The sequence below is a fragment of the Sphaeramia orbicularis genome, chromosome 24, assembly GCF_902148855.1.
Source record: "Sphaeramia orbicularis chromosome 24, fSphaOr1.1, whole genome shotgun sequence".
NCBI classification, from domain to species: domain Eukaryota; kingdom Metazoa; phylum Chordata; class Actinopteri; order Kurtiformes; family Apogonidae; genus Sphaeramia; species Sphaeramia orbicularis.
In genome coordinates, this window is record NC_043979.1 from 29941475 (window position 1) to 29966992 (window position 25518).

Sequence of the window (25518 nt, forward strand, 5' to 3'; positions counted from 1 at the left end):
TACAAATTAGTAGAATATACTTAACATTTTATAGTCATGTGATAAAACTTAAATCATTTAAGTACATTGTAATTAAAGCATTTTGGTAAATACAAAGTCTGGGCTTACAGTGTATAAAACCAGGAGGAGGAGTTTAGATTTGTGTGAAGAACCAAACTTGGAGGTGTGTCCGTGCATATGTAGGTTAGTTGTGTGTGTTTGTATATGTGTGTGCGTGCATGTGTGTGTTTGTGCGTGTGTGTGTGTGCGGCAGTTGAACGATCACAGCTCCAGTCAGTCACAAAACAGGAACCACTGCGTGATAGTGGGAGAGAGAGAGAGAGAGCAGCAGCTGCTTCTCATCCCACAGTCTCTCTCTCTCTCTCTCTCTCTCTCTCTCTCTCTCTCTTTCCTGTGGATGCGTCGCTCTGGTGGGTCGGTGTTGTGGTGGAGAAGCGGCTTTTTTGGCTCCACGGCTCCAAGCGACAGAAGAACCCGGCACTGAGGTAAGAACAAACACACACACACACACACACACACACACACACACACAGAGAGAGAGCAGCAAACGGATAGATGTAGTTCATAAATGAGTGGATTAATTAACAAAAACCGGGAAATTAAGAGTGGGATCTTACAAAAAAAAAAAAAGATGTGGAAGAAGAGAAATTGTGCGCGGCGCGTTTGAACGCACCTCCTCACGGTGATACCTGCCGTGGAAATGTGAGAGTGATGGACCGGGCTGTGGAGGATGCTGGGATGGTGTTAGTGGTGTGTATTTGTGTGTCAATCCTACCTGGATTTGTGTGTTACATTAATTGTTGCGTTCATGTTTGGGTGTGTGTTTTAGAGGTTGTAACACACACACACACACACTCACACACACTCACACACACACAGAGGAGAGGTGTGGTGTTGAGTTTAATGTACATATCTGTGCAACTGAGGGGACGTGAACGCCTCTTTCTGCAACTGGACTGATTTAAAGCGATTACAAGTGATACTGTGTGTGTGAGAGTATGTGTGTGTATGTGTGTGTATGTGTGTGTGTTTGAAGAGAGTGTCTAAATTAGGCTGCAGCGCTGCTGGCTCTGTGTGTTTGGGGAGTGGAGAGATCCTGGGAGGATAGAGAGACCACTGACAGCTGTTGGAGAGAGAGACGTCTATATCCCTGTGTGTATTATCACCGTCCATCAAATAAGCCTGAAAAAGCCCACTTAATAGGTTTTACTCTGGCCGTCATGTTCTCCAAGTTTGCTGAAACTGGCAGTGGTGGAGTGGAACCAACAGATGTGGGACACATTCTTCATCACCGCACACAAATAGAGTTTGTATGTATCTGCATTTGTTTCTCTGGTAACTTATGATGTGTTTTTTTTTTTTTTTTTTTTTTTTCATTTACCTAGATTTAAGGCAAATATGTGTAGTTTTTAGGTCGGGGCATTCTCAAAACAGGCTTAGTTTAAATGCATTTGGGGTAAATTGTTTATTTTGCATAATAATTTGCATGCTTTCGACATTGTAAAAGAAAAAAAAGATGTAAAAGGTGACAGGAGTTGATGTGACAGCATGGAAAAGATGGAATGAGATGAAAATGACGTAAAAGACAGAAGAAAATGAAAATGATGCAAAAGATGCAACAAGACGAAAACAGTTCAGAAGACATAATGAGATGAGATTGACAAGACAAGAACAGCAGAAAAGATATGACAAGAGAAAACATGATGCTAAAGAGTAAAGAAGGTGAAAGCCAAAAAAAAAAAAAAAAGACAGAATAAGATGAAAATGATGCAAAAGATGCAATAAAACAAAAAGGATTCACAAGAGATAATGAAACAAAAAGGACAAGATAAGATCTAAGTGGTACAAAAGATGTGACAAGATGAAAATTACAAAAAAACAATATGTAACAAGATGAAAATGATGCAAAAAAAGACGTAACAAAATGAAAATGACAAAAAAGACATAAGATGAAAGTAACCCAAAAAAGATGTAACAAGATGAAAATGATAAAAAAAAAAGGTGTAAAAAGATGAAAATGATGCAAAACAAGATCAAAATGACCAAAAAAAAGACATAACAAAATAAAAATGATACAAAAAAAGACATAACACAATGAAAATGACCCAAAGAAAGATGTAACAAGATGAAAATGACACACAAAAAAAGACGTAACAAGGTGAAAATGACGCAAAACAAGACGTAACAAAAAAAAATGACAAAAAGATGTAACAAGATGAAAATAACACAAAAAAAGACGTAACAAGGTGAAAATGACCCAAAAAAAACGTAACAAGATGAAAATGACAAAAAGATGTAACAAGATGAAAATGACACAAAAAAAAAGACGTAACAAGGTGAAAATGACACAAAAAAAGATGTAATAAGATAAAAATGACCCAAAAAAAATGTAACAAGATGAAAATGACAAAAAAAGTCGTAACAAGATGAAAATGACAAAAAACAGACTTAACAAGATGAATATGACCCCAAAAAAAGATTTAACAAGATGAAAATGACACAAAAGATGCAAAAAGTTGAAAATGGTGCAATGATATAGAGAAAAAAAAATGACAGGAAAAGACATAAATGGCGCAAAATATGTGACAAGACAAAAATAATGCAAAAGATAAAAACGATGAAAAGATCAAAAATAAAAAAAAAAGAAATAACAAGATGAGGATAACACTAAACATGCGAATAGATGAAAACGATGCATAAGGCATAATGAGACATTGACAAGACAAGATGAGAACAGACCAAAAGATGCAACACGACAAAAACAATGTAAAAAGAGGATGAACATGATCTAAAATGTGCTGAAAAAATGAACAAAAATGCTGCAAAAGATGAAACAAGACAGAAACGATGCAAAAGAATGGACAACACGACAAGACCAAAGATGTAGAAACTGTAATAAAAAGACAAAACCGGACAAAACGATGCACAAGATGATATAAGATGAAGGTTACATGAGAGAATTGACAAGATAAAACAAGACATAAACACACCTCTGCTTATTTTGTTCATTTTAATCAAACATTGGATAAAGCAAATGTAATCTGATTACTTATTCAATGAGACGATACAGCAACAACCTGCACTTGTTCTTGTGCTTGAGCCAAGAAGTAAAATGGGTTGTCGTGCTTTAACCAGAGTCTTACACAAGTATCTGTACTTCTACTGAGGAGGACGCTTCTATTATTGCCGTCTCTGTTACTTGGTATTCAAGTGTAAATTTGACACACTTATGCAACCTTCTCCATCTCAGAGGCAAACATTGGACTTTTTACTCCACTACATTTGTCTGACAGCTGTAGTTTTTGGTGCTGACCTTGCTTTAAGGGTGCTCTGCTGCAGAAACAAGTGAGCTGTAAAGGACAAGTTCAGTGGAAGTGGGTTTTTTTTTTTTTTTTTTAAAGTTACGTGCTGTACATGATATTTCTACATTATTTTACCATGAATAGAAGAATCTAAATGGTTTCTACAGGCTTCAAGCTGCAGAGATTTATACTTTTCTGGAGTCATTGAGTAGAAATCCTATTATTTTAGTAGATTTTATCTTGTGTATCTATATATTTTTACTGGTTTAGTCATATCCAGAGGTGTACTCCAGGGTATATGGTGTATACCTATTTATTTTTCAGTCAGCATTGGGTATACCCACTTCTAAATCCCCCTAATGCGCACCATTCAGTAGTATCTGAGTCCCATGTTTTCCCCCAGGATGGTGAAGCCATGACCCGCCCTACTCTGCCTCTAATTGGCTAGTACTAGGTACCTTCACTGATTAGATTGGTTAACTTTAGGTATGAGGACTGAGGAGCCAATCAGAGGCAGATTAGGGCGGGTCATGCTGAGGAAAATATTGTTAGCTAGTGTTGGCCACCTCTGGAACCTGATTGGCCGCCTCAGATGCCAGTGCCACCCCAGTTGATTGACAGGTCACTGCATGTCTCGTTGAAAGATGCACGATTATTGGAAATGTGAACGAGAAAGGCAGAAAGTCTTTCAAGTGAGTGACACATATCGAGAGAACCTACTTACATGGAATATATAATTCTGAGGTAAGTTTTAAGGTGGTTTCAGAAAAAGTCGCTGTTTTAAACTGCTGGCCATATGACTGCACATTTAAAGAAGATGAGATTTGGTCCCAATAGTTAAACTGTGTGAGTAGGTTAACGTTATGAAAGGCTAACATTATCCTATGTTTGCCTCATGTTGAATACATTTACATCCATGCAGCTGCTTGTGTGACCAGTAAAACCTATAAACTGCTCCTGATCAAGTCGTGATAATTTTAAAATAGTGAGCAAATACCACTGATGGATTTTTGGGTAAACTAAATAGAGTAGTTTGACATGTCACTGTATCTAAAAGGGCATTTTTATGGACTACTTTAAAAAAAAAAAAAAAAAAAATGAGAGTAAACCCACTTCTCCAGGGACATGAAATATATTTTATTTCAGATATTGAAGTTTTAGGATGAATTGTTTTAGTATTAAGTAGTTATTGTTTTAACATATGATTCTTTTGTTTAATCTGTTTTACTTCAATAATGTTAATAGTGAGTTCTTTGTGACCAGGATTTATGTCGTACTCTGTTGTAGTTTAAGTACGTTATCATTAGGATAAGCTTGTTAAGATAGGAAACATCTGTCTGCACAAGAGATAAGTAGGTTCTGTTCTTCTAGATACATGTCTGAACCCACACATTCACACACATAGTGTTGTCAAATATAGGTGATAAGGGTAAACTTATTGTTGGCGTAAGTTTACTTAGAGTTAAGGCCCCACATCTGTTTGATCTTTTTAGATAACGCTAAGTTAAAGACCGACCCATTTGTACGGGTGAGCCCGCCTGTAGGGACAATAAATGTACATTTCCTGTACTGTTCGGGGCTCATTGTCTTTGAGTCCTCAGCGCTGAGTGTCCACCTTATTTGTGATCGGAATAAATTTTGTCAACTTCGGGGGGGGTCTCGGGGGTTAAAGGGTTAACTTAAGGCGAAGACAAACCGACCCAATTTTCGGCGGTTGGACGTCGTTGGGCGGTCTGGTGAGGTCGGTGACATGAGTCTGGTTGGTGTGTTCTCAGTGATCAGCTGTCGTTAATGCCGTCGCCAGTTTTTTCAACCAATTCAACATGAGAAAACGTCCACTATTTGTCGTTCAGTTGGATCGATCTGATTGGTGGAGGGATAGCCTTAACTCGTGAATCAGTGAAGGAGAAGTTTCCATGTGAATACAGCTATGCCAAGGTACTTCACACTATTACTGGCTTCTATAACAGACCATTCACTGCTCATATTGTATCTGAATGAGTGCCAGTCATTGTTGACTACGGACTTCATTCATACCATGAAGTGAACACTGTTAGCATTGTTAGCATAGTGCGACTTCTCCTTAGTTTTCACTTGTGACATCTTTCTTCTTCCACAAGAAGAAGCCCGAGAGCTGACAGTGCCAGTATCTTCTTATTACCAACCATCCGTTCAACAAGTACAACACCAACCCTTCTGGACTACTCAACACTCTGCTGACAACAATGACTGACAACAGCGAACTTTGAGTTTAGAGAGATGTTCCGTAAATTCCTGGTTTTACATCTCGCGCATGCGCAGAACGTAGGCTGAAGTCAGTAGTCGATTTGGTGTGTTCTTCACACTTTTTTGACCGCGAGCCAACTGATCAGTTGGGCTACCTTTTCTGGCGACAGTCAGCAGTCGGTTTGGTGTGTCTTCGCCTTTAAGGATCTGAACACATCTCCAACCACAGGCTCCTGATGCTCCTGCAACAAATATTTTTAGAAAAGGTCCCTGTTTCAACATTGCACAAAAAAATCTTGATCCAATGTGAACCTGGCGTGGAAAAACTTGACCAACCCGGCCTGAACTCATCCCCGTTCAGCACCTGGTGTATGAACTAGAACGCTGAGTAGCTGAGCTGGTATTTTTAGCATCTATCATCAGTGGTTGACCTGTGGTTGAGTAAATCCCAGCTCCATTTTCTCCAATATTTTGGTTGGAGAACATGTGGTGGAGGTTGTTACAGCTGCATTTTAAAGCCCAAGGGGTTGGAATGACATGTCCAGCAATTATCTGCCTCTATGACTATTCTTTCCGTTAAAGTGACCAGCTGTTGTATGGATTGTGTCTATTTTTTCATTGTTTTTTATACAGTGTGTCCAGCATTAGAGAGGGTCTAGAGGGAAAAAACAGAGACTTAAACAACACCAAGAACTCTCATTAAAAAGCCATCCCACGCAAAAATATTTATGTGAAACTATATGTCCCTCCTTGCCATGATCTTTCACAACCCAATAAATGCCAATAGTAAACACACACACACACACACACACACACACACACACACACACTGATGCTCTACTTATAAATCACATCATTAGAAGTTTGTGCAGAAAACTGGAGCACAGTTTGCAGATACGCATAAGTATTGATTATGTCATGGTATATAACCTTAAAGTCCAATAATCTCACTATATCATAATTAATATGTTTGATATATCTGATATAGTTACAAGAAAACTTTTACTAGGATTTTTTTTTTAACCCTTTATTGGGCAAGTGACTAGTTTTGGTCATTTCCACATACATTACAAGACAGTTCCAGCAGCAATTACAGTGAGGACAGTGAGTCAACAATCTCAGGTTCAATGTGGTCTCCAGGGTCTGTAAGGTCCACCTCTGCATGAACAGTGAATGTACCTGCTTTGTTAGATACCATGAAGTAATGGTACTAATGTAAGGAATGATGTTCAAAGGGAGAATGTAGATGTGGACAGGGGTCTGGATCAGAGCTTATGTTGGTCTAATGTTCTAAAAGTGATGTTCTTTTCATCTTACATGTGTTTTTCTTGGATTTTTTTATATTTACATTTTACATTTTTTATTTATTTATTTTAGTGCTGTCAAATGATTAAAATTTTTAGTCAGATTAATAACAGGGTTGTTGTGGATTAATTTTGATATCACTCATTTTTAATCAATATTAATCACGTTTAATTTTGCAGGAGTAAACAGACTCAAGAAAGAAGGGAATGTTCTTTTGAAAACTAAAAAATAAAAAGCTAAAAAAATAAAAAGAAAGAAGGGAATGTAGATGCACTTAACATGTTTGTACAGGCTGGGCGACGCGTTAGCTGAAGTGCTAGCAGAATCCCCAACTAACATATGCTTTGCGTCATTGTGGTATTTGAAGCTGGAAGTGCTTTGGTGAAAAGAAAACTCCTTCCTGCAGAATGTTTATAATACTTTGTCGGTCGACTGTTCCATGTTGTTTTTTTTGTCCTCATATTTCCATCCAGAGGACCAACGTGCTGTTTAGTGTCTTCCATCTTTATTGGTTGGTTCTGTTGCCTGTCACTACCGGATCAACTATCCATTTGCACATGAGCAACACTAACTCTACTTGGACAAACTGTTCCAAATGTATTAGCAGACAAGTTCAGAGTCATTCTGTGCTGCAGATGGGTTAATTGGGTTAAAATTTTAAATCAATCATGATGGTGGATTAATCCACATTAATGCGTTAATTTTGACAGCCCAGATTTATTTATTTATTTTTTGCCACTTACGGGTAACGGACCAAATATGGTAACTTCAGTGACTTTGATTTTCTACCTAACAATAAAAAATTTGGAACAATTTCACAAAAGTAATAAAGTGTTGTACAATTTAACATTACTTTTCCAAGATTTGTAGAATAGAATAGAATAGTTCTTTATTGTCATTGTTACAGAAACAATGAAAATCAGTTTAGCAGTGCTGTTTCTGTTAAGCAGCAAACACTTCAAGTGCAAAAAGAAAGACTGTATAAAATATCACATATAATTACACTGGAAATACAGTCGCAGAAAAAATGATTAGACCATCAAAAGTCATCAAAAACAATGGTTATGCAATCAAGTACTAACTCCTGTGTCTATCATGTGACTAAAACAGACAGAAAAGAAAACACGAAAGCCTAAAAACACTGTTTTTGTCAGTACAATGCTATAGCTTTTGATGTAAGTACTGAAGTGATTTTGGTTATTATCAAGAAAACATGGAAAATGGCTAGATGTCAGCTCTGAAATTCAACTCTTATGAGCTATTTTTGTTGTTATCATTATATTTGTCCAAACAAATGTACTTTTAGTTGTACCAGGCATTAAAATGAACAAGAAATTGAAGAAAACAAAGGTGGTGTAAAAATGTTTTCCATGACTGTATATACTGAAAAATATTGACAATATCTAAAACTACAAAGAAATACTAAAATATACAAAAGTCAATTCTACGCTACAGATACAAGAAATATATACAACATATAAAAGATATATTCAGGTTATTCTGTGAATTTGTACAATTGTTTCACTTTTTTTCCCTGAATGGTGCAGATTCTTGTATTTGTAGCTTGAGAACTACACTTATAAACTTCAATAACCACGAGCACTTGCAACACAAGACACAGGTGGTCCCAATTGAAGTGATTAGACCCAAATCAAACCGAGCTTGTCGCAGCAGGGGTGAACAGCAGTAGAGGACATGGTTATACTGTTTTTATCCAGAAAAAGAACACACATCCTGCATTTAGTAGTGTGTTTTCACGGAATATTCACTGGAACCTGTATGGAAAATACGTCAGCGTACTATCCAGAGACAAATCCGGTGCATAAGTATGTATTTATGGGGTTTGTTTTTGTTAAACATTAGCCCAGTTTAAAGTCTGTTCTTTAACTTAATGGTGCACAACCTTAATTTTTTTCCATATTTTTTGACTGTCTTTAAATTTAATGAATTTCATAGAGGTGTTTATTTTGCTTTGGTATACCGTAGAAAGACTCTTCAGAGGCTTAAGTTTTGATTCTAAAATAAATTCCATCGGCCTCAGTTCAGTGACTTTATTTGTTTTTACATTAACTCATGATTGATGTCTGATGTAAAATAAACAATGAGGCCTGTTGAATGTAAGGACGCTGCACACATTTACAAACAAATATGACTGGACTATAACTATATGAAGTAGGATTGAAATGAGAATTAGTATAGAAGCTCTTTTGAGGTAATTAAGTAATTTGGTTAATGTTGTTTTGGACAGAGTATTTCTCAGTTTATCATCTTCTTTCTACTTTATTCATTAGCTGTTTCGATCCAGTAATATTTCAGAGTGTTGTCATAGGGCTGGGCAATGAAACACTGATATTTATGGCGATTAGTATTTTATATTGCCATTGCCATTATCAGGATGTGTTCTTCGTGTTTCTAATTCTATATTTTTCCTTCAATGTTTACTTGTTGTACATTTTTAACCTTTTGTACTGCATATTAGGGTCCTTTTTTGCAGCACAAACAAACTTATTTTACTCGTCCTTCCCGTAGTTTCCATCTCTGTAGCTTGAACTCACACTTCAGCTCATCTGTCCGTTAAACAGATGAGTTGAGACAAGACATTGACATATTTTGACAGCTGTCATAGATGGTGGATAGTCCTGAGTTATGGGATATGGCGTGTGGACAGGCGTCATGTATCCCTGTATTGTTGAACGGTGTGTGTCTCGCTGTTGCACTTAAGTGAATTGGAAGCTTTGGGTTTTTTTTTATTGTTGAACTAATTCTTGGTGTTAAATTATGAAAGTCAAGCATGTCATTTAGTTTTACATTGATTGAGAGCATCAGCTGTAATTTAGGTAAACATGATGAAAACATTCACCCATGTTTATAAATAAACATAAACAAGTGGTGCCAGTCACAACAAATCCCGCCCCTCGCGCATATCGTAGCTAATTTTGGCATTGATCCAACTGATGTCATCATGTCTATGCATATGCTGATGTCAGCATATTAATTGCTTTTATATATGTACCAAGTTTGAAGTAAATTGAAGCAAAATGGATGTTTTTATAGACATCTGAAATTCCGCTCATTATAAGTAAATGGGAGGCAAAAAAAATAATTAAAAAATTCATGAAAAATGTGAACTTTGACCTACTTTTCCCAAATGTAACCAGATCTATTATGGGTCAGTGGCAATCTATAAACCTAATTTGGTATGAATTCAACCAGTAGTTTTGCTGATACAGATGTGAAATTTTTCTTGTGATAAGTAAATGGGGGGGAAAAAAAGATTTAAAAAATTCATAAAAATTTTTAACTTTGACCTACTTTTCCCAAAATGTAATTACATCTATTCTGTGTCACTGATGATGCATAAACCAAATTTGGTATGAATTAAAGCCATAGTTTTGCTGATACAGACATTTGAAATTTTGCCCATTATAAGTAAATGGGGGGGGGGGGGGGGGGTTAAAAAATTCCTAAAAAATTTTAACTTTGACCTACTTTTCCCAAAATGTAATTACATCTATTCTGTGTCACTGACAATGTATAAACCAAAATTGGTATGAATTAAAGCCATAGTTTTGCTGATACACACATTTGAAATTTCGCTCATTATAAGTAAATGTTGAAAAAAGATTTCAAAAATTCATAAAAAATTGACACTTTGACCTACTTTTCCTAAAATGTAATGACATCTATTTTGGGTCACTGGCAATCTACAAACCTAATTTAGTTTGAATTAAAACAACAGTTTTGCTGCTACAGACATTTGAAATTTTACCCCTTTATAAGTAAATGGGGGAAAAAAACAGATTTAAAAATTCATAAAATATTGACACTTTGACCAACTTTTCCAAAAATGTAATGAAACCTATTCTGGGTCACTGGTAATCTATAAACCCAAATTAGTATGAATTCAACCAGTAGTTTTGCTGCTACAGACGTGAAGTTCTGCCCATTGTAAGAAAATGGGGGAAAAAAAGGATTAAAACCAATTCATAAAAAACTGACACTTTGACCTACTGTTCCCAAAATGTAATGACATCTATTCTGGGTCACTGGCAATCTATAAACCAAACTGGTATGAATTCAACCAATAGTTTTGGTGCTGGAGTGTTAACAAAGAAATAAACCACCTTTGGGGGGCAGGGTAATGATGGTCTATCCATCTATGAATGCTTCCTCATAACACCCATTTGTTAGATCCTGAATGTCGTCTATTTTTTCTCTTTACAAGCTAAATAATGAGTATCTACACTGGTAAAAAAAAAAAGGCTTTTAACAGTCTATCCATGTGTTGTATGTTGTATGGGAGCTGCAGAAAAGAAAATCTGCAGGGACAAAATGGGAAAATCTTAAACACAATGTCCTCTGTTCTTTTGTAACTCCAGTCTCATGTGACGACAGATGAGGAGGAATTGCAGAGAACAGATAACAGAGAAAACTGAGAATTTATGACTCCTTCATTGCATCCATCGTGTTCCTGCTGACACGAGACGAGAAAAAAAAAAAAAAAAAGACGGAGCGACGGGGGAATGGGGCCCAGCGGTGACTTGTACCGTCTAATTCATCTCTGTTTCTCCCTACAGCAGCTTTGAGACGTTGAAGAAAGTGCACACCGGGACATAAAGAAGAAGAGATAAAGAAGAGGATAAGTCCAGAGGAAGAGATTGAAGGGGAGGCTGTAGTGATGGCTGAGGCGCCTCAGCAGCAGCAGCAGCAGAAGGTGGAGGAGGAGGAGGAGCAGCAGCAGCCACCGCCACCGCCACCGCCATCGCCGGGTCCTGTGGGGACGACGGAGTCCGATGAAGGGTCTGAAGAACCGAAGGAGGGCATCCAGACGACCCCGACCCGACCCCTGCTGTCGATGAGGTCAATGAGTAGCGTGGATCCAGACGACGACTCCCCCAACATGATTGTCTACAGAAAGGTAAGAGCAGAACTCCACTGCGATGGATGAGTTCAGTCTGTGTTTTGTGAGCTTTCTGTTGTGTTCAAGCGCATTTTGCTGTGACTTGCTCGCTTGGATTTAGCTGTTGTTGGTTCCTGCGACTTATACGAGGAGTGTTTAATTTCAGCTGGCAGTAAAAGATTAATAGTGACAGATTTTTGGTGTCAGTCAACGGAAATGAGGTAAATACCTTTAAGTTTGTTGTAATTCAAGTGGTCTGAGAGGAAACCAGTCTTCTTGGCTCTGTTTAAAGGCTGTAGAAAATCTGCCTTGTGATGGAGATTTTTGGCCAATTGCAGGTGTTTTTCAGAGAAGTAGGCGGGTTGAATATGTGACTGACAGTTTCGTTTACCAATCTGCGGTAAGATTTCGACACAACTCTACTGCTCTACTCGTGCTTTTGCTGGGTCTTCGTCCACATTAGCGTTTTAGCATAGTTTCAGAGATAACATTTTGATATATCTAAAGCACATATCACATGACAAGGTAGATTGGTTAACCCTTTCATGCACGAATTATGAGAACCTTAATCAAGATTTTTTTTCCTGAGTGTTTTTATTCCTCTTTAGGCATGAAAAAAACGATGTGATTGAATTTTTTTTTTTTTTTATGAACCTATTTTTCATGGAGTTACAAAAATGTCCACTCAGCTGGACACCATGCATTTAATTTTTGAAGCAAAGAAACATGCATTTACTGCCATACTGTGTGAAAACTATGAAATAAATGTTTTTTAATGTTGCTAATCTGATGTTTTCTCAGATTTTAACATACTATAATAGCAGTTATTACTCACTCAAATAATATGCAAAAAAAACCAAAACACAACAACTTAAAAAAAAAAACCAACTGTTAATTACAGTCTAATAACAACTAACAATTGATTTACACTCAAATATGTTTCTGCGGATCAGGTTTATCAAGAACAGGAATGTTACAGTAGCGGTATGAATTGCAGTGTATTATGGGATGGTGCATAAGTATCCACTGTGTTGGTTGATATGCAAGTAAAACAATAAAATCCATGAATATACAAGAGAACAGTTGGAGAATAACTGTCCACTGTAGTGACCACTGTGCATGAAAGGGTTAATGTTAAGATGTGAGTTATTTCAGTAGTGGCTTTTCCATTGGACATCTGTGCAATGCTTTACCGATATTTACTAAATGTTAAAAAAACCAGAAGTGTGTAATGTCGGTTTTTCAATTAAATTACAAATGACACGAGAAGTCATTCCATAAACATGGCAATGAACATAAATATGGTGTTGATTTACAGATATATTTATTATTATTATTATTATTATATATTACCCCTCTATCCCATACTAAATTAAAAAAAAATGATTCAGTTTCCTGGTGTGTCCACACATACTGCACCATGTTTCTTTTAAAACTCTTCTTCTTTGCTTGTTGTAATATCCATCAACATCCATTTTTTTAAATTCACATGACTGTAGTTGTGAAAAAAAGGTCTTTCCATTGCAGTTTTGTGTGACATGCCAGTTTTGCTACACCTGAAAAACCACCTCTCAGCGCAAAAATGAGTCGTTTTTATACGAAAGTTATATTCGCGCAATTTGAGCATCCATGGAAAAGCGACTTCTGTTTATTGTCTTCTTTCTTCTTGATTCATCAGCTGGTTTGATCTAGTATTATTTCAGTGTGTTGTCATAGGGCTGGGCAATAAAATACTAATGATATTTTTTTGCGATATAATTTTATGTTGCTATAAATATTATTATCAGGATGTGTTTTTCTTTTTTCTTCACGTTTTATTTTTGTTTTGATTTTACTCATACATGAGTTAAGACTGAAATAATAATTGATTGTATTGGAAAAACACATCCTGATAATGATATTTATGGCGATATTAAACAATATCACCATAAATATAATTATCAGGATATTTTTCTTTCTTCTTGACGCTTCATTTTTGTGTTTCGTCTAAATTTTACTGTTTTGAAGCTGAAAGAATATTTGGTCGTATCGGTTTTGAATGTTTTGCCTCTAGATTTGTCACATATTTTAAAGGACAATTTTATTCTAAATTTGGAAGAAGACTTTAAAACCACGCATAATCCCAAATCTTTAAAATTTTTGTCACATTAAATCATTTTCTTCTCCCTGAATAAGAACTCAGATTGGATCATTTTCACTGGCTTTCACAAAATTAAATGAGAATGAACTAAACGTACTAAAATATGCACAAACTTACAAAATCAGAGACTATAAGGCTGTTTGGCTTTCGCTATGTCTTGTATCATCTTTTATAATTCAATGCACTATTTTATTAATGTCATTTTCATCTGTTTATGTAATTACCTTTCAAGTATCTGCCTTGTAATGGAGATTTTTGGCCAATCGCTGGTGTTTTTCAGATAAGTAGGCGGGTTGAATATGTGACTGACAGTTTTGTTGGTAAGATTTCAATACAACTCTACTGCTCTACTCTGTTGTTCATCACAGGCTACTTCCACACTAATGTGCTTTTGTTGAGTCTTAAAAATCATCTTTGTCCACAATAGTGTTTTAGCAAAGTTTCAGAGATAACACTTAAACATTTTAACATAACTAAAGCAAATATCACATGACGAGGGGAGCCTCTAAACGCCGCTGAGAACAGGATTGCAAATGACTCGACTATCATCTCATATGCTGTGAATGTAATGAGCAGAATGGTGATGAAATGTAGAGTTTCGCAGCACAGCAGCTGTTGACAGAGACACCGAGGACAGTAATTCAGTAAATCCATATTGAACCAACAGCTGGTACCATAATACATCCATGGTAGCGAGGGACGACTTCTAGTTTACCTCTGGAAATAGTGGGAATAGGAAGGATATGTAGGGACCAATCATGCAGCAACGGCAGGTGGCTTTGTTATAATTTCTAAACTTAAGCGTTTTTGTCCATTAACACTACAATACAGCCCTGAAGATTCTGAACGACAAATAGGGGTGTTTCTAACAGTGCTCAGGTTTGAGGAGATTAAAACAGTGGAGAAGTGTGGACGTGAGGTGTAAATGCAGCAAAAGTAATGTGTTTGTAAAGAAAATGATGATGATGTGCAGGGACATAAACACAATGTGGCTGCTTGTGTAATATACATAATATTCTCAGTTCATCTACAGTTGAGGCCAAAATTACAGGGTGGGGAAGCAAAATTTACAATATTTTGAGGCAGGGATTGAAAGACAGTGTATGACCAATTAGTTTATTGAAAGTCATGAGAATTTATTTGCCACAAGAAAATTTACATAATAGAAAATGTTTTTATTCTATGTGTCCTCCTTCTTTCTCAATAACTGCCTTCACACACTTCCTGAAACTTGCACAAGTGTTCCTCAAATATTCGGGTGACAATTTCTCCCATTCTTCTTTAATAGTATCTTCCAGACTTTCTCGTAATAGATTTGCTCATAGTCATTCTCTTCTTTCCATTATAAACAGTCTTTATGGACACTCCAACTATTTTTGAAATCTCCTTTGGTGTGACGAGTGCATTCAGCAAATCACACACTCTTTGACGTTTGCTTTCCTGATTACTCATATGGGCAAAAGTTTGTGAAAAGGTATGGATAATAGTGTTAGGTATGATTATGACATCAATATATGTTTGGTTTCAAAACAATTGACGTAGTGCCTGCTGAGAAAAAACAACTAAATGTTCATTGTAAATTTTGCTTCCCCACCCTGTATAAGCCCCCCTTATGAAAATAGTTGCTTTTCCATTGGACATCGGCACAAAACTTTACCGATATTTACTAAATGTCAAAAAACCAGAAGTGCGTAATGTCGGTTTTTCCGTTAAATCACAAATGCGATGATTTGTTTATTTATTATCGCGAGATGACACGAGAAGTCATTCCATAAACATGGCAACGAACGTGAATATGGTGTCGATTTACAGATATATTCATTATTATTATATATTACCCCTCTATCTCGTACTAAATTTAAAAAATGATCGGGTTTCCTGGTGTGTCCACACATACATGTTTCGTTTTCTTCTTCACTTGTTATGTACGTCAACATCTGTTTTTTAATTCACCTGATTCTAGTTGCGAAAAAAGGTCTTTCCATTGCAGTTTTGCGTGATATACCATTTGCACTACGCTCGAAAAACCACCTCTTGCCAGCGCAAAAACTTTTAATCGAACAATGAGACTTTCGGCAAAATTGCCATTTTTCCATTAGGTAAAATTTTATGCGCAAGTTATATTTGCGCAATTTGAGGGTCAATGGAAAAGCGACTATTGACAAACCTCTTCATTTCTCTACGGAATTGACCATTAACAACAAGCGTTTATAGTGTATTTGCTTCCAAAATAACAAAGACAAAATGTCCACCAAATTTGATTAGGATATTTTATTGATACACTGAGTTGAAACGAGAAATTTATTAGCCCCCTGGCCCTTAATAGTCAATAGTGTACCCTTTCTGAGCAATAACTGACGACAACCTCTTAGAGTAGTTCTTTACTAGGTTGGCACAGCTCTCCTGAGGGATTTTGGCCCATCCTTCCATTGCAAATTGTTCCAGCTGGTCCAAATTGCGTGGTTTCCGAGCATGGACATTCACTTTGAGCCCCTGCCACAGATCCTCAATAGGGTTGAGGTCTGGGTTCTGTGTGGGCCACTCCAGGACCTTAGTTTTGGGATCCTTCAGGAGCTGTTGGACCAATTTTGGTGTATGTTTTGGGTCGTTGTCTTGTTGGAAAACCCAGCGACGACCTAATGTTTAGACTAAGAGCAGATTTCTGCATATTATCCTTCAAAATTTCAACAAGCACAGACTTCCAAAACTCATCTTTACCTTTCAATGGCACCCGTGAACATTTGAAAGGTAAAAATGAGTTTTGGAAGTCTGTGCTAACATTGAACCACAAACTGTCTGTGAAGTAGATAAGACTGACTCAAAAGACCACATGCAGATGCACACATGCTTCAGTGCTGTGTTGAACCGTCTCAGCTCTTAGTCTAATGTGGATTTTACGAGGGTGCATTCAACATTTGTCTGTAAACAGCTATAATGAGGATCCAGTAGCACCATTAGTCCACTGCACTATGAGGCATGAAGTACTGTTTTTTTTTTTTAACCTCTTATGCAACATGAATAATTTCAAAATAAACTGAACAGCAACTGGTTAGATTTATTTTTTTTCAATGGGTTTGACAGTAGCTGATCCAAATTTCTAGATAATCGACAGAATTCTGCAAATTTGTGCAAGTTGTTTATTTTCATCATGAGGACAAAAGTGGGTGGGCGGCATGTGGAGGTTTAACAGATTTTATGCCAGCAGGTTAGTTTCAAGTTTGAAATAAATGCACTTATGCCAGTTTACGTCTTTATTCAATCGTGATAATAATAGATTAGATTAGATATCTGATTGCCTTTTGCTGACTTCTGACCTCATTGTGATTAGGGATAGAGAACATGCTGCTTCTATTATTGGGAATCAATATAGCATCACATTTTATATCGTCCACTACTGAATAAAAGACCAAGGCAAGAAAATGAGTCAATTCCAAAAGCAATCTTCCTCCGACTAAAAGGAATGAATTCATGGCCGTGTGAATGTAGACATCACCCCCTGGAGTGTTTTATCATGATAGATGAACTGTGAGAGAGATGGGTTTTGCATGGAGCCCTGATGGTGTCCGTCTGGAAGCTGCAGGGAGGACGTCTGTCCGTCTGGAGAGGACACAGACAGTGTGTGTTCGTATTGTCTATCAGCAGGCACAACATGCACACATCTATTAGTAGACAAGTCAACTTTTCAAGTCAGTTGCATTTATATAGTTCAGAATCATAAATTTGCCTCATGTGGTTTTACTGTCTGGACGTACAAGACATGCAGTCTGTAAAAGCCCATGTTATGCAGCAAAAAGACAAAAGCAGAGTTAATTACAGCTCACAATCACATGGAAATCCTTCAGTGATTAATTACAATTTGATTTTGTCTGTTTTTTTTTTTTGTTTGTTTTTTTTGTTTAGCTGATCAAATTATTTTTCCTAACATCCAGTGATGCATCCGGCTGATACAGAACATGAAGATTATAAGACAGTGTTATTTTGATCGTCAAAATAACTGACTGAGGTTTAGTTTGAAGAAGAAAACTTGATATCATAATATAAATATGTGTAAACAATGAGTGTTATGCTTTATTCAGTGAGTGATACAGTCCATGGATTTGTAGCGTTGATTCATGGGTGGTTTTATTAGTCACAGGTGTGTTCAGGTGCAAGACCGCCCTCCTATTGTGGAGAGATTGCAATATCAACACTACATGTAACCCCTTTTAACAACGGGAAATTTTGGTAATAAGAAATCAAAAATAACCCATATTAGTGACTGCATTTGTGCTTTTCGTGTTCCATTGTTTGTCTTGCTGCTGAATCTAGTGTTTGTAATGTTCCATATGGATAAGGCCAGACTCTGTAGGAAGGAGTATCGTAGTGATTTCTCCTGCATTACGGTTTAATGGTCTTCATCACTTGTCAGTAGAGTCTGCATGTCTGTATAAAGCTTATGTTACTTTTTCCATCCAATTACCACACTGAGAAGCATGAAAATATAACGACTGCACGTACAGAGAGGAATTTATGTTGTGGAAATGGCCTTCATGCTCTGTGTACCTGACACAGCTCCTATGGAAGCATTTAAATTATTTTTGCTTGCGCTTCATGATTGTTTTGCAGAGACAAAAGCCTGGTGTCTTGAAGCTCGCCAGCCAAGACAAAATGACTCTTTTCCCCTGTGGGGCCTCAGTTCTGTATTGAGCTGTGTCGGAAAGACAAAAATGAAATCCATGTAGTCTTTTTCAAGCATATTGGGACTTTCCGTTGAGTTTCCTTGATTTTAACTAGATTTACCCCAATTTTTGCATAATCCAAGACTGAACTGAGTGAGATGTCTGTCCTCATAGTGTAATAATTCAACACAAAAAAGCCTCTTCAAATGTTCTGTTACATTCCAACTGCATAGTAACATCATATTTAGACAACAATATGCAGGAGGTAATTGGAATCGGCTGTACAGTACTTATCGTAGATGTAACAATGGTCAAAAAGAGGAAAATACCAGGTATTTAACAAATCAGGTACACTGATTCCAAATTAGACAACTGGAGTGTTGTATCTATACATCCTGGTTATCAAAATTCAAATGGCTATAAATCAATGGTGAGCCATCAGGGCCATCAAGGCCTCCTCTTATGGCCTAAAGAATCACTGACCTACATTTAGACCCAGCATTTTTTTTGCATTTGTTCCACAGAGATGTACTTAATTATACCCAATATTTTATTCTCTTTATTTTTCGTAGCCTTTCGTGCTGCTTCCAGTTATGTACGTGTATATTAGAGCATTTGTCCGATCATATTTCACCATCATGTGTTCTCAGGTAAATAAAACAGGTCTATAGGCCTTCAGAATCACCAGTTCAGCCTCTGGAGCTACAGATAAATGGTAAAGAGCCTGTTTCATCAATCAGTAAGATTTCATGTTGGCCACAGAGTGGTGATCCAGCAGGTAAACGATAATGCTGGCATTTTCACATCATTTGATTGGATGGTAGAAGAGCATAATAGTCAGAGCAAGCTTGGCTATAAACTGCATCTGTAGCAACTTGCATGAGCCAAAATGTATATTGGTATAGATTTAATAGCTGTTTTCAATCCAGAGTGGCTGATAGAGGAGAAAAAATGGGTTTGGTGAAGGACATATTAAAAATATGCAGTAGTTTTGGAGAGTATAATGTATTTTATTATGTCATTTTATGTTTTTGTCATTTTATTAAGTAAATATTGATGATTATGCTTGAAGTCGTACGTGGTGCAGCTGTGGCTGTAGTGAAAGGAGACCTGCTGAGTTATATTCATTGGGTTTCTTGCTTTAGTAACAGCTTTAATTCTCACTGTGAGATACCTGTGTGTGATGTAACGCCCTGTTATATTGTATTTTTTGTATAGTATTGATGGTATAGATTAAAAAGTGGATTAAGTCAGGTAGAACAGCACTGAAGTGTGAAATATATGGCCTGTCACTGCTTTCAACACCTGAAAGGAAAATGTAGTGCAGTCCAAAGTGATGCAAAGCTGAAAAGTGGAACTATCATTGACCCCCAACACTGGAGAACTCATTGTTGACCCCATATTCACCTCTAGAATGAAGAGCTTGGGGTTTATCTCTAAGTGGTGCAACATTTTTTGGGCTCCATACAGATCCAACTCATGATTGAACAGCTGAGAAGATGATAAAAACCATGAAGTTCTGTTAAAAACAACAAAAACTAAAAGTATACAACACCATGACAGTCTAAATAAATTAGATATTCACTGCTGCGGTGAGTGATTGTCTATATGACATGGTTTATTGATACAGTAGAATCTGATGAACCTGCTGTATTGATTTCTGTATCAGACCTCAGAGTCGGTCATTGTTCACTGCTCTTTGTTCCACACAGTTTAAATCACTGCACATTGAAATGTTTGTGTTGTGATGTGGAAGGAGTGAGGAAATGCAGCACTGGCTTCTAAATAATTAGAAGAATCAATATGTTAAACAAATAGAGAAATAAGACTGTATTGAGGCGTAGGATGTAATAATTTAATGGTGTAAAATCTTTCCATTTTTACGCATGTGAGATCAAGGAAAAAGCTCAGGTGCCAATATCAACATCCTGAAAATATCCAAACGTAGAGTGACCACATCCAACGAAGGCTACTTTTCACACCTGCTTCATTTTGCCCAGATCCATTTAACATCTTCAGTCATGGTGTGGCTCAAACAGCTGGACTAAAAAAAGGTGGTTTCAGTGGAATTAAGCTGAGCCATGGTTTAGTTCATGTACAAAATGGAAACACAACATTTTTGGGTGGTTTGGACAACGTTATTACCATAAAGAAAGAAGCAAACATACTGGAAAAATTAAAAATGAGCTGAATCAACAACATTCCAGCATCAGATGTACACCTGTTAAGTCAATCACATGTCAAGTACAAGGAAACAAGGAACATAAATGATGAATGGACATGCATATGACACCAAAAGTCCTAAAATGCACTGCAAAGTTAGTATGAAACCAAAAAGAACAAAGAATTGTACAAGTGTTTGCTCCTGGAGGATTCTGTTGGGTTCTGTAAATTGGCTTGAGAGTCTGATTTTGACCGGCTCTATATGTAAAGTGTCATGAGATAACTTTTGTTATGATTTGGCGCTATATAAATAAAATTTGATTGATTGAGAATTGGTGGACAGCAGAATCATGGCATCACACATTTGTTTTTTTTGTTTTGAAACTGGATGTCTGTGTTTAAGATGTCACCATGCCAGCTTTTTGGAGTCCAAAGTGACAATATTTGGACAAAAAGGGCAGAAGTAAAGGAGCTGATGCTAAATGCTAGTTTAGCGATGGTAAGCTTCATTAAAGGTAGGGTAGGAGATCCTGGAAAAACGGTTCGAGCAAGCTACATTTTGAAAATACACAATTCAAAAGTCCAAACCCCTTTCTTCAGACTTCCACCCCAAAGCCACGCCTCCAGAGTACAGGACTGTACTTGCAGAGGGGGGAGGGACAAATGGCAGTTGAGTTTGATAGACATGTCACCATCCAATCCTTTCAATGGGCCGGTTAAAATGATTGGATGGTGTTTTTTCAGTCCTGTCTGTTCCACAGGTGACTAAATCTTTTTATTTTTGTGTTAGAGCATTTAATTAATTGGTTGCAGTTGGGGTGTGAAGGGGATTTTAAGCAATATAGTAAAAAAATGCTCCAGGAAAACCTCCTACCCCACCTTTAAGCATTGCACAACAAAGTCATACAATAGTTTTATGGTGAAATCTCATTTCAAGACTGGGTCAAGGTGGTTTACAATAGACAGGACCAATATTAATGTATGTAAACAGAAGCACTCATTTTCTCATTCACTGGTAAAGTTTCATTACTTGATTAAATAGGATGTATGAGGTTAAATTACACTGTGCATCTTACTTTCACATATAAGTCAGTTTGGTGTAAAATGAAGATAGCTAAGCTGTTATTACACTAGTTATCAGTTTTGTTGTAGTTGCTTTTTTCTCATTTCATATAAGTTGTAAAATGTGGCTTTGGGAATGTGAGGGATAAATATGATGATTATATAATGCATTTAAAACCCTATTGTAAAATTTGCATCAATCTAAAGTGGCTGGAGGTGCTGCAGGAGCTGCTGGAGACCAACATCTTCTGTTGACTTTGATAAATGAGTTCTTGGTGCAGGTTGGAGATGGGGGTTTGGGGAGAAAAAGAAATAAAGAAATACACAGAAATATATATATATATATATATATATATATATATATATATATATATATATATATATATATGAGAGAGAGAGAGAGGTGAAAGATAAATGTAGATGGTGAAAGAAACATAGGAGAGCCAATGATAGAATGCAACATGAAAGCAGATTTAATGAGAGAACAGTAGATGGATGATACTACACCTGACATATCTATAGATTTGAACATACTACACACAGTGCAGGTGAGTCACAGTGAAAATGTGTCCAGGAGATGCACAATGACCATGAGGAGTAGAGGATTTTAAAGTCCATGTTGACTCCATAGTATTTGTTTGCTTGTAGTGTTTTAACATTAGTAAATCATCATTGCTGTGATTTCCAGAAAACCACCATCTCCACTGTGGTGAGTGTGTATCTATGTTTGTTCCAATGTATCCGACCTACAGCAGCCCACTGAGAGCTGTCTGCACCAGGCATCCACATCCAGCAGCAATAACAACAACAACAGCACTACCCGATGAAAACGAAGCACACAAAACGGAAAATAAAGATTTGGAAAGTTTGGCAAGTATTGAGATGGGTCTTACTGTAGGGAGGATTTTAGAATGTCTCTAAGAAATATAAATGTTTTGTACTAGCTGAGCTGTAGCTTCTGTTAATCATTACAAAAACATTGCCAAAATGGCAATGTTTGGCAAATTGCAAAAGTATTGAATTGTCTTGTTTTAAGCAAAACTATTTTCCAGTGAGGTAAGCAAGTTTGTTTGACTTTTACTCTGGTTTTAAGAAATCTAGCCAAACACCTGACCGACAACAATGGAGGTAGAGAAAAGAAATGTCATATTTAAAGTGTTTATATATAGTATTCCTGCTTTTAAATATTAAAAAAATGTCCTAAAAATACCATTAGCATTTCAAATGTTCCATTGTATCTATTATGTTATAATATTTAGAATATAGAAATATGACACATACAAAAAATGTATTTACACTAATGGGCTGGGGAATCTATGTGGCCACTAGAGGAAGTTGTGAGTCACTCTGCTGGTCTCCAATGGTGAGGAAAACTAACACCACAATGTTTTTGAACAATGTATCAGAAAGTGGCGAGATGGGATGAGAGCCACTAAGACACTTTTATTCCCACATTAATTTTATGTTGTTTGACGCGGTGATAAAAGCTATGGGTACTGTTGTACTTTCCCCACTGGACACACTGGTAAGTTCGTTTGCTGATCCACAGTTCAGACTAAACTGTAGCCCCTTGTACACAGCACTTCTGTTACGGGAATATTTCACTTTAATTTCGGAACGAAGTCTGTGTAAATGAAATTTTGGGATGATTTGGTCCCACCTTTATTGCGGGAGTCTGTAACACCTCTGGAGGTAGTAACAGAGCTGTGACAAAGGTGGAATCATGATTCCGGAACGCTATGTAAAAGGAACACCTCTCATTCTGCAACTAAGATGTTGTTTTGATGACTTATTGTGCATGCCGTGAACAGTAAAACAAACATACCAACGCGACCAGAAAGATGTCAAAGTGGGAGACGCCGAGATCTGTGAGCTGTTGTCACTTTGGGTGCTGGGCTCTATTCATGCTAACATTTGTGGAACGGTGAAAGACAGGCCAACTCCAGAGAGGTTAGCAACACCGCTATGCTAGGGGTATTTCCAAAAGTGATACATCACACTATACGCTGTGTTGTGTCACTGCCCCTTTGATTCTGGAACACAGGTCCACTGTGTGAAAGTCCAGCCTGTCTCACCTCTGTTACTCCTTTGCCTTGGCTGTGGAAATCAGTCAATGGTGGAAAAAAGGTGGATCACCATCTCACCTTTTTTTCTGGGATCTCTGTGTAAAAGTAACTTGTGACAGTTTTGACCTTGTTTGGATGATTCCAATGAGATCTTTAATGCAGCTATTGACGACACAAACCAAACACAAAACGGAAGTGATTTATGGTTTTTCTGTGGCTGTTTTGTCTAAAAACAGAGCTATGCTAACAGAGCTATAATGTAAACTATCAGCTGATGCAGAATGTGAAGATTATAAGACTTTTATTTTGACCAACTGTCAAAATAACCAGCTCTGAGAGTTAGTCTGAAGAACAGAAGTTGACAATACCATAAAACAGATGTGTGTAAATAATGAGCTTCATACTTTATTAGTGAGTAATGCAGTCTGTGGATATGCAGCACTGACCCCTTTAAGCTAAAATAAGAAAAAAACATCTTGTTCCTCTGTTTAGATATTATGAAAATAATTGTTTTAACTTGTTGCTGGTTTAATCTAGTTCAGTGTTACTTGGAAAAGCTTAAGGCAAATTTTGATATATTTCCTTAAAATCAGACAAATTTTTTAATGAGAAACAAAAATGGCAAAAAAAGAAAAAAAAGAAAAAGGAAACAGGGCTTTTTTATACAGAGTAGTCGGAGTCAGCCGTGATTAAAAATAATTAAATCAGAATAACACACTGCCTTTTTCACAAAATAATAATTATGAATCCTCCTGCATGAAGAAACATGATGATCCCACAAGTCCGTTTAATATAAGCTGTATTTTCAGTGAAGTGATGGTTTGCCATGTCCATTCAGACATTGGTTTTTTGCCGAGCTGCTGATGAGCAACATTTGCCATTACATAAAAGGTTGCTGTTTTATGAAATATGTATGCCCTGAAATAAGGTCCAATTAGTCTTTACTGGATGAGTCATCAATCATCCTCGAGTACAGTGGGGGGGAGGGAAATGCAAATTAAGTCCCGGAATCGCCGCTTATAAAGCTTTGGGATGCAAAGTATCAAGCCCCACTTAAAATTAATGGAGATTTGAGAAGATTTTTTTTTAAACTCCTAATTTTATACCAGACTTTTAGCCAACGCAGGGTCATTTTTAGAGTTTGGAGCGTAAAATGAAGGCGGAACATGAGAGCGGATACTGGGTCAGTGCTTGAAGAGTAATTAGGATGAGAAGTGATGCTTCTTGCCTACAGGGAGCCATTCATCTACTTCATCTACCTCTCTTTCACTTTCTCCAGCCCCTCCCTGAAATATTCCTTAATTAATTGGTGGTTATGTGGCTTCCTCTCTGCTGTTTCTAGTTACTGATTCGCGAGGACGAAGAGGAAAAAGGGGAAAATAAGCGTACCGTGGGCGTATGTCATACACCTCTGGAGCCTGTACCTCCGGTGCAGTGTGTGTTTGTGTGGATCAGGCTGAATCTGATGCACAGTGAATCTCTCACACACACAGAAGGTGATGTTAAGGTGAGGAGATTCGCTGCTGTTGACAAGCGAGCAGGGTGTTGACTTACCTTCTCACCAACCTGAATTCAAACCTGTCAGCAGGCATCTGCTCAGGAAAAACTGTGTGGACAAAGGAGGAGGAGGGGAAATAGGATGCAGATTGTGTGTATATGCAGTGTTTAAAGGTATCTTTTTTTTTTTTTTTTTTTT

The 25518-nt window shown here is 37.1% G+C and overlaps 1 protein-coding gene across 2 annotated transcripts in view; it reads left to right on the plus strand.

Annotated features, from left to right (window-relative positions):
* Nucleotides 1–393: 393 nt before the first annotated feature.
* LOC115414738 (regulator of G-protein signaling 6-like) overlaps nucleotides 394–25518 on the plus strand; it is a 232363-nt gene continuing 207238 nt past the window's right edge. Inside the window, exons 1-2 of one of the 2 annotated variants that reach the window (XM_030128019.1) lie at nucleotides 394–485; nucleotides 11411–11751. In XM_030128019.1, coding sequence (XP_029983879.1) covers nucleotides 11512–11751 — 240 coding nt within the window. In that variant the 5' untranslated portion in view covers nucleotides 394–485; nucleotides 11411–11511. The remainder of the gene's footprint in view (nucleotides 486–11410; nucleotides 11752–25518) is intronic. The other variant, XM_030128020.1, reaches the window with a different exon arrangement.